The 8,702-nt window shown below is 48.3% G+C and overlaps 1 protein-coding gene across 1 annotated transcript in view; it reads left to right on the top strand.

Annotated features, from left to right (window-relative positions):
* Positions 1–8,702, top strand: part of WDR73 (WD repeat domain 73) — a 14,033-nt gene that overhangs the window by 181 nt on the left and 5,150 nt on the right. The window contains exons 2-6 of the mRNA XM_010841074.1: positions 3–19; positions 765–832; positions 1,141–1,229; positions 3,200–3,288; positions 3,901–3,965. Of these exons, the coding sequence (XP_010839376.1) occupies positions 3–19; positions 765–832; positions 1,141–1,229; positions 3,200–3,288; positions 3,901–3,965 (328 nt within the window). The remainder of the gene's footprint in view (positions 1–2; positions 20–764; positions 833–1,140; positions 1,230–3,199; positions 3,289–3,900; positions 3,966–8,702) is intronic.

Genomic DNA, 8,702 nt, shown 5'->3' with positions numbered 1-8,702 from the left:
TGGTGGAGTCCTTGCGCTTGTAAATCGTGTGGGCTTGGGACGTGGAATCTGGGCCAGGGAACTGGCCTGGGGGCCGACGGGCTCGGGGTGGAGCATGCGGGGAATCCTGGTGTGGGGCGGGACCTATACGAAGGACTTCGTCTGGGCCTCGGCTCCCGCTTCTGGGAAATGGCACCTTTCTGTGTGTGCAAATTGTGTGAAGTAGTGGTTGGAGCCGTGCTTGTGGGGATAATAATAGCATAGTTTTTGTTATATAGTGTTAGTTGCTCAGTTGTGTCCAACTCTGTACGACCCCATGGACTGTAGCCGGCCAGCTCCTCTGTCCATGGGCTTATCCAGGCAAGAATACTGGAGTGGGTTGCCATTTCCTTCTCTAGGGGATCTTCCCAACCCAGGGATCCAACCCAGGTCTCCTGCATTGTAGTCAGATTCTTTACCACCTGAGCCACCAGGGAAGCACGCGACCATTTATTTTGCACCAGCCTCTGAGTTAAACCTTAAAGATTGTCTCGATTCCGCACACCAACCTTGTGAATTCAGGGTACTCTGGGAGTTCCATTTTACGCATGAGGACGATGCTCAGGGAAATTGTGACTGGCCTGGTTCCAGTCACACAGAGGGTAAAATATGTAACAAGGTTTGATCCCAGTTCTCCTTGATTCCAAAACTTGGGCCCCCAACCACCGAACCATGCTAACATCTCATCTTGAACAGTCGTAAAAGTGCCATGCATCAATATGTGACATCGTGTCTCTGTCATTCAGGTACCAAGATTTCCATGCATTCGACCTCTCGGGAGCCACTCGAGTGCTTGAATGGATTGGTGACAAAGGTGAGATGCCCTTCATGACCCTGAAGGAGATGGAATCCCACTCCTGAAGCTGGGACTCAAGGAGCTCAGCATAGAGGGACCCAACCATTTCTGAGAGCTTGAGGGCCTCTTGGTCACTTGCAGCAATTTCTTGTTCTATCAGCATTATATTTCTATCTAGCTCTCTTCCAATCCCCCAATACGAGGCTGCATACCAGTGGCAAAGGGGTTTAGTTTTGCTTTGGGAGATATGGCAGAGTGTCTAGACCCAGCCATGGTTCGCAATCTTTCTAGCAGTTTGTCCCAGCATATTCTGCTTCTTTTTCCAGGAATCCTGGTTGCTGGCTATGAAAGCCTGAAAAAAAATGAGATTCTTCATCTCATACTGCCTCTCAGACTTTCTGTAAAAGAAAACCAGGTAACTTGAAATATATGTGCTGAATGTATGTGTCTGCTTCTACTCATTTATTAAACCTTTATGGAGCTCCTATTGTCTACTAAATATTTTCCTGGGTACTAGAGAGAGATAAGGCGATGGCATCCCACTCCAGTACTCTTGCCTGGAAAATCCCACGGACGGAGGAGCCTGGTAGGCTGCAGTCCATGGGGTCGAGAAGAGTCAGACACGACTGAACGACTTCCCTTTCACTTTTCACTTTCATGCATTGGAGAAGGAAATGGCAACCCACTCCAGTGTTCTTGCCTGGAGAATCCCAGGGACGGGGGAGCCTGGTGGGCTGCCGTCTATGGGGTTGCACAGAGTCGGACATGACTGAAGTGACTTAGCAAGAGAGAGAGAAACTGTAAGCACTGGGCCTGCCCTATAGTCTAATAAAGACAGACAGATATGCAGAGAGGTAAGTGCTACAGAAAGTCCTGTGATTTACAGAGGGCTCCTAGAGCAAGAAGTCAATTATACTTTATCAAAAATAGATTTAGGGGGAATTCCCTGGTGGTCCAGTTACAACTCTGTGCTTCCACTGCAGGGGACCTGGGTTCAAACCCTCGTGGGGGTAACTAAGATCCTGTAGATGTGAAAAAAAAGAAACAGATTTAGGGAGCTATTAGAGTATGGAGGGTGGTTAAAACCTTAGAATAATTAAGATCATCTCAGATGAATGTGTAGTGTATAGAGTTAGAAGAGATGATGGTTAAAGACAGAACCTCAGGGAGGGCATTTGAAGAATGGATGGAGGAAGATGGACCCACAAGGAATACTGAGAATGAATAGTGTTCAAAGTAGAAGGCATCTCAGAAACGGCCAGCGATCCAGAAGCCAGGAGAAAAGAATGTGTGATGAAAAAAGTTGATGGTTGCCTAATGTCACTATGAAATCATTCAGACTCATCAGCTAGATCAGTTCAGCCTTTGCTGCCCTCGAGTAAATTTCTTCCTAGTGCTCTTGTTCTCCCTCATCTCCACCCCTCAGGAGCCAGGACCACACCAAAATCAAGCCTTGATAAGAGACCTGATTTACCTCTCACCTCACCCCTGAATTTTCCTCTTTTCTCTCTTTTTTAAAAAAATATTTGTTTATTTGGCCACGTTGGGTCTTAGTTGTGGCACTTGGGATCTTTGTTGCCTTACGTGGAAATCTTGTAGCATGTGGGATCTTAGTTCCCTGACCGGGGATTGAACCCATGTCCCCTGCATTTCAAGTCAGATTCTTAACCACTGGACCACCAGGCAAGTCCCTCCTCTTTTCTCTTGTGGCCACCTCCTTTTCCCCTGCTTCTGGTTCCTCACATGGAGATAGTAGTCCAGCAGCTAAGAGCATGGACTTTGGTTAGACAGACTTGGGTTCAAATGTGTAACATAACCCTTGTGTGACCTTAGAAACATTGCTTAAGCTCCCTGTACCCTAGCTCTGTCATTTTAGAATAGGGATAATTATAGTGTCCACGTCACAGGGTGGTTCTAAGAATTCAACGTGATAAAGCTCTAAATAAGGTGGCTGGCACAGTGAATACTGGATGATTGACAGTTGTATTTTTACTGCTGGAGGAACCCATCTAACTTCTGGTGGGAGGTGTCAGGAGGAACGGGGCTGTGTTTGTCTGCTGATACATTCCAGTTATTTCTCTGATACACTGTTAAACCTCTGTGACTCCCCTAAGCAGGCTTGGAATATAATGCTTTCACTATGGAGAAAGGTTAGAAGAAAGGCCTTGGGTGTGCAGGAAAGAAAGCCATCTCTGTAGGCAGTTGAGACCAACATTTATTATACAAGTAACAGTGGCCAGAGGCCCTCCTCAAGAAGCATCGTTACCACCTGAGCAGCTTCCAGGGTTTCCTGCCAGGCTGGGATATGGCTCCTCACCTGGAGCTCCTCTGAAACACTCCTTTGGAGAGCAGCCCTCTCTGATCGGCCACCTCTTTGTATTTTAGGGCTTATTCCCTGAAAGAGATTTCAAGGTACAGCATGGAGGATTTTCAGATAGGTCTGTCTGTGATCTGAAGCACGTGCCAGACACCAGGTAAGGTCAGCTCTGTCTGTGACCTAGGTCTTCCGTTCCAGATAGAGTGGCTGCAAATGGCAGGATGATCCTGCCTCTTTATCACCACCCCTCCCCCTCCGCCCTCAGCACAGGGGCACATGGACAGGCTGTGCGCACACACAGATCTGGAATACAGAGACACTAGCGCTCAGTGGGGTCTTGGTCCCTCACAAACCATCTGACTACTGTAACCCACAGATCAGTAGTGTTGCTCCAGGGCATAAAGCAGAAGGGATGCTGTTAGTTTCTCAGAGAGCCGATGGTGGGTGGTTGGGGCTCACAGCTCGGTTGGCAGAGGCCGAAAGCCCGTGGGTGAGGGTTCGGTGTTCGGGCTTCCTGCTGGGTCCTCTTGGACACATCATGCCAAGCGGCAGCCAGGGCTCAGTCCCACGGCTGTCGCTGGAGGGGATCAAGCCTACCCCTCATCTGCTAAATGAGGGTGACTGGTCTTGATGACCCTCCTTGCTGTAAGCTCTCCCAATCTGGGGAGTGTGGGATCCCACGCTGAGTGCGCTGGAGAGGGAGAGGCTGGGGGGTATGTGGGTGAGCTCCCCACTGTCTGCACTGAGGTTCCCTGTCCATCCTAAATAGGTTGTTGGTGACCAGTGGCCCTCCCGGGAGTTACCTGCAGGTGTGGCAGCTCGCAGAGGACAGTGGTGAGTGACTGAATTGGTGGGGGATGAGGTTGTAGGAAAGCCTGTTTCTCCCACACCCCTTATCCCTAATCTGAGCCGGTTAAGAAGTAGACTCAGAGCCGACTGGGAATTAAATGGAGAATCTATAGGCACTTCCCTGGTGATCTAAGATTCCGTGCTTCCACCACAGGGGACACAGGTTCGATCCCTGGTCAAGGAGCTAAGATCCTGCATGCCTTGTGGCCCCCAAAATTTATTTTTAAAATGCAGTATCTGCTTTAACACAGCAGAGATGAATTAGCAGCCAGAGCAGTGCACACAAGCCGCTCATGGAGCTTCCTGTAGCTTGCTTCAGGAATGGAGCTCGCCAACCCAGTCAGAGGCAGGGCGCCTGGTGAGCGGCGGGCCTCTCCCACGGGAAGGGGCTCCATGAGGGCAGGGAGGTCGCCTCTCTCTCCAGCCATGCTGCTCTCAGGGAAAGGAAACAGCGAGCAAGAGGCCGCGCCGACCTACGGCAGACAGAAAGGCGCGGGAAGCATTTGCACTGTTCCTCTGGGAGTGGAGGGGCTCCCTTGGCGCATCCGCTCCAGCGGCGGGTTTGCGGTTCCCGTCAGGCAGGCACCAGCCCCTTCCATCCCTCCTTGGGTGGGAGCATTGTGGGCCAGCGTGGACTCGGGCCCAGAGGCACAGGCAGCCTCCCTGGGAACTGCCCCTTGGCTCCTGTGGTCTCTGCCTGCGGTTCCCACACTGCCTCTCTTGGGTGCTTCCCAGAAACCAGCTGTTTGCTCCTCCCCCAGCTCCACTGCTGCAGGAAGGCAGTTCTGGTCCTCATTTGGGTTTTGAGGTCACTGACCCTGTGGGCTTTCCTTTGTTGTTTCTTCCTTGTCAGTTATCTGATGCTGTAGCTTCCAGGTGTCTGAATATACTTATTTATAATTACGATTATTTTTTCATAATGTTATTGAAATTCACCCATTTTAAGTATACAATTCAGTGAAATTTTTTTTAATAGTAAATTTAACAAGTTGTGCAACTACCACTATAAGTCGGTTTTAGAACATTTTTATGTCCTCAGTAAGATCTGTCATGCCAGTTACTAGTAATCCCCTTGCCCACACCCTGCTATCTGTCTCTGTGACAGATTTGCCTTTTCTGCATGTTTCGTATCAGTGGACTCATACAGCATGTGGTCTCTTGTGGCTTCTCTCACTGAGCATAATCATAGTCCTTTTGTGGTCTGCCATGTCATACAGTGTCGTAACATGTATCAGCAGTCTGTTCCTTTTTAAGGCTGAACACTGTTCCTTCGTATGGATGTACCACATTTGTCTATCTGTTCACCAGTTGCTGGATCTGATTTCTGGCTATTAGGAATAATGCTTTTAAGATCATTCATGTACAAGTGTGTGGACCACGTTTTCCTATGTCTTGGATAGATATTAGGAATGAAATTGCTGGATCATGTGGTGAATTTATGTTGGGTTTTTCAGGGAACTCCCAAACTCTTCCAGAATGGCTTCATCATGTACATTCCCACCAGCAGTGTATGAGGGTTCCTGTTTCTCCATGTCCTGCACCAACATTTGCTATTATTTGTCTTTTTTTATTAAAGCCATCGTAATGGATGTGAAATTATATATCACGTGGCTTTGTCTGCAGTTTCTTGATAACTAGTAGTGTTGAGTGTCTTTTTAATGTGCTTACTAGCCATTCATGTATCTTCTATGGTAAAATACCTATTCAGATCTCAATGAGGGTGTTTTGTTATCCACTCCCTGCCAGCAGGCTGAGGTAATATGCTGTCACAGGCCCTTTGATATTCTCATTCCATTGTGCATTTTAATAGATACTTGTTCAGATTAATCAACAATCTGTAAGATGTAACAGTAATATTAGTGAGTATATATTATATTCCAGTCACTGTACTGATCACTTTCCATGTGTGAACTCATTAAATTCTCATGAGTCTGAGAACAAACTGTCCAGAGAGGCTCACTTGTTCCAAGTGAGCTACCGTCACAAAGATGGTAACAGAACCAAGACTTAATTCTAGTCTGATTTCAGAGTCTGCTTATAATCATGCCTGGTGGCAACTATTAATTGTTGTTTAGTGGCTCAGTCGTGACTGACCCTTTGTGACCCAACAGACTGTAGCCCACCAGGCTCCTCTGTCCATGGGATTCTCCAGGCAAGAACACTGGAGGGGGCTGCCATTTCCTTCTCCAGGGGATCTCTCTGACCCAGGGATCAAAGCCATATTTCCCGCATTGGCAGGTGGATTCTTTACCACTGAGCCACCAGGGAAACCTGCCCATTTTTTTTGGTTGGATATTTTGTCTTTTTTGAGTTATGAGAGTTCTTTGTACATTCTGGCTACAAGTTGTTTATCAGATGTATGTTTTGCTAATATTTTCTCCTTGTCTTTCATTTTCTTAATAGGGTCCTCTGAAGCATAAAATTTTAAATTTTAATGAGGTCCATTTTATTATTTCTCTTAAGGATGGTGCTTCTAGTATCATAACTATCTTACCCATAGATTTCCCTCATGTTTTTTTCCCCAAAAAGTTTTATTGCTTTAGCTCCAACATTTAAATCTCTTAGAGTTAACTTTGGTGTGTGGTGTGACTGAAGAGTTTAAGCTCATCTCTCTGCCTGTGAATGTCAGGTTTTCCCAGCACTATGGGTCAAGAAGCCTGACCTTTCTCCACTGATCTGCTTTGGTGTGTTTGTTGAAAATCAGTCGACCGTGAATGTAAGGATTTATTTCTGGACCCTCCATTCTGTTCCCGTGATCACTGTGTCTGTCCTTACACCAGTAACTGATAGTTGTTTTTTATGTTTCTGTAAAACTAGGCAGTGTGGGGCAGCGGTGGTTTAAAACTGGGGTGGGGGGCACCTTTGGAGCTGCTTCCTGTCCTGACACTGCCTAGGGTACCGGGTGCCACAGAGAACCTGCAGCCCCAGGCCCCGGGGAGCTCGGCCCAAGGAGACATGCCCTGGCACTCTCATATGCCAGTAGGAAATCAGATAATTATCTTCCCCTGGATATTAGTGCAGAATATTCCATATCTGGGCAAGTCTGGCCAGCTGTTTATGTAGATACCTAAAAGTGTGTTTTCCAAGGTCCAGGTTTTGACCCACAGCTTTGGTGTCTCAGAAACCTGATTTTGTGGCACACCCAGAGCAAATCTAATCTGTTGGTAGGGCTGGATGTAGTGACCAGACTTGGAGAACCGCTGTATAAACCAGAATGCCCTTTTATTAGTTTATAATGAAAAAACAAGTATGCCCAAAGATGAAGTATTCCAGATCCTTATTCTTTTCCTATAGAAGACCTAACCTAATCTCAGGCTGTGTGGTAAACATAAGCATAGCAAGAAGAACCAGCTCAGAGGCTTCCAAATGGCATGGCTATAAGCTGTCTGTGAAAGTGAACTCGCTCAATCATGTCTGACTTTGCACTCCCCCCATTCATGGGATTACCCAGGCAAGAATACTGGAGAGGGTTGCCATTTCCTTCTCCAGGGGATCTTCCTGACCCAGGGATCAAACCCAGGTCTCCCACATTGTAGGCAGACGCGTTACCGTCTGAGCCACCAGGGAAGCCCAAGTTCTCCCAGGCAGAGAGTATAGACCTTCCTTGTGAAGGCGTGGCTCCCCAGGCCTAGGTGCTGTCCAGGCCCCTGGAGGTAGGGTCTGTGGCTTCTCTCAGCTCTGGGGCTGAGGAATCTGCTGAGGATGTCTTTAGATGAAGACATGTCTAACAGTGTCAGCCACCTGTCTCCCGAGGCCTCCACTGAAGTTAGAACCTTCAGTCTGAGTGGCTCTTCCCACCCCTCCCCCCAGAGGCTGCCCCGATTTCTGTGCCTTGGTGGTTCAACAGCGCCCTCTCATGGCCACCACTTTCCTTTCACCCCGGTAATACATTTGCTCAGTATCTCAGGTCTGGAGCCATTCTGACTCCTGAAGGAGGTTGCTTACAGCTGCTGTGACCTGGCCTACTGGTTTAATCTTCAGACACAACCTTCTTGCTTTCTTCTTTTCAAATAATATTTATTTATTTATTTTGGCTGCATTGGGTCTTAGTTGTGGCATGCGGGATCTGTGTTGCAGTGCCTGGGCTCAGTATTTCGGTGCACGGGTTTAGTTGTCCTGCAGCAAGTGAGCTCTTAGTTCTCTGCCCAGGGATTGAACCCACATCCCCTGCATTAGAAGGCAAAGTCTTAACCACTGGACTCCCAGGGAAGTCCCCACTTTCTTTTATTGCCCAGTTCTTGGAGGTGCCTCACAGCATCTTTTGCTTTGACATCATAGTAATTTTTCCTTTCAGTTGGTTTGGTGAGGGTGGTGTGCTTTCGTAGAGGGGGTATTTTTCCCCTGAGAGAGGGGAGAAGGAGGAGGAACCTGCATTTCTTTCCTGTTGCTAACTGTGGAGTGACTGTCCAATCAGCAGCTCCAAAGCTTTTGTCTTCCATTGCATCTTTGAAATCGGCCTTTGATGGCTTTCCCTCAGCTGCCTCCTTCCCTGCCGTTGGGACAGATCCCACCTGAGAACGCCTGGCCCTGAGGAGGTCCTGGGGGATCCCTGCCAGGCTCCCTGGAGTCTGTGGAAGGGGAAGAGGGAGCCATCTAAGTGAGGCCCTGGATCGTCAGGCAGGCTGGGCTGTTTGAATCTCGGCCTCACTGGCGCCCCTAGAGACATGCTGGGCCTGAGGCTCAGCTGTGGTGTCTGCTTCGAGCCCCCCCCCTCCACCCACC

The sequence above is a fragment of the Bison bison genome, unplaced genomic scaffold, assembly GCF_000754665.1.
Source record: "Bison bison bison isolate TAMUID 2011002044 unplaced genomic scaffold, Bison_UMD1.0 scf7180017864155, whole genome shotgun sequence".
Lineage (NCBI taxonomy): Eukaryota > Metazoa > Chordata > Mammalia > Artiodactyla > Bovidae > Bison > Bison bison.
This window is presented reverse-complemented; position numbering and strand designations above follow the sequence as displayed.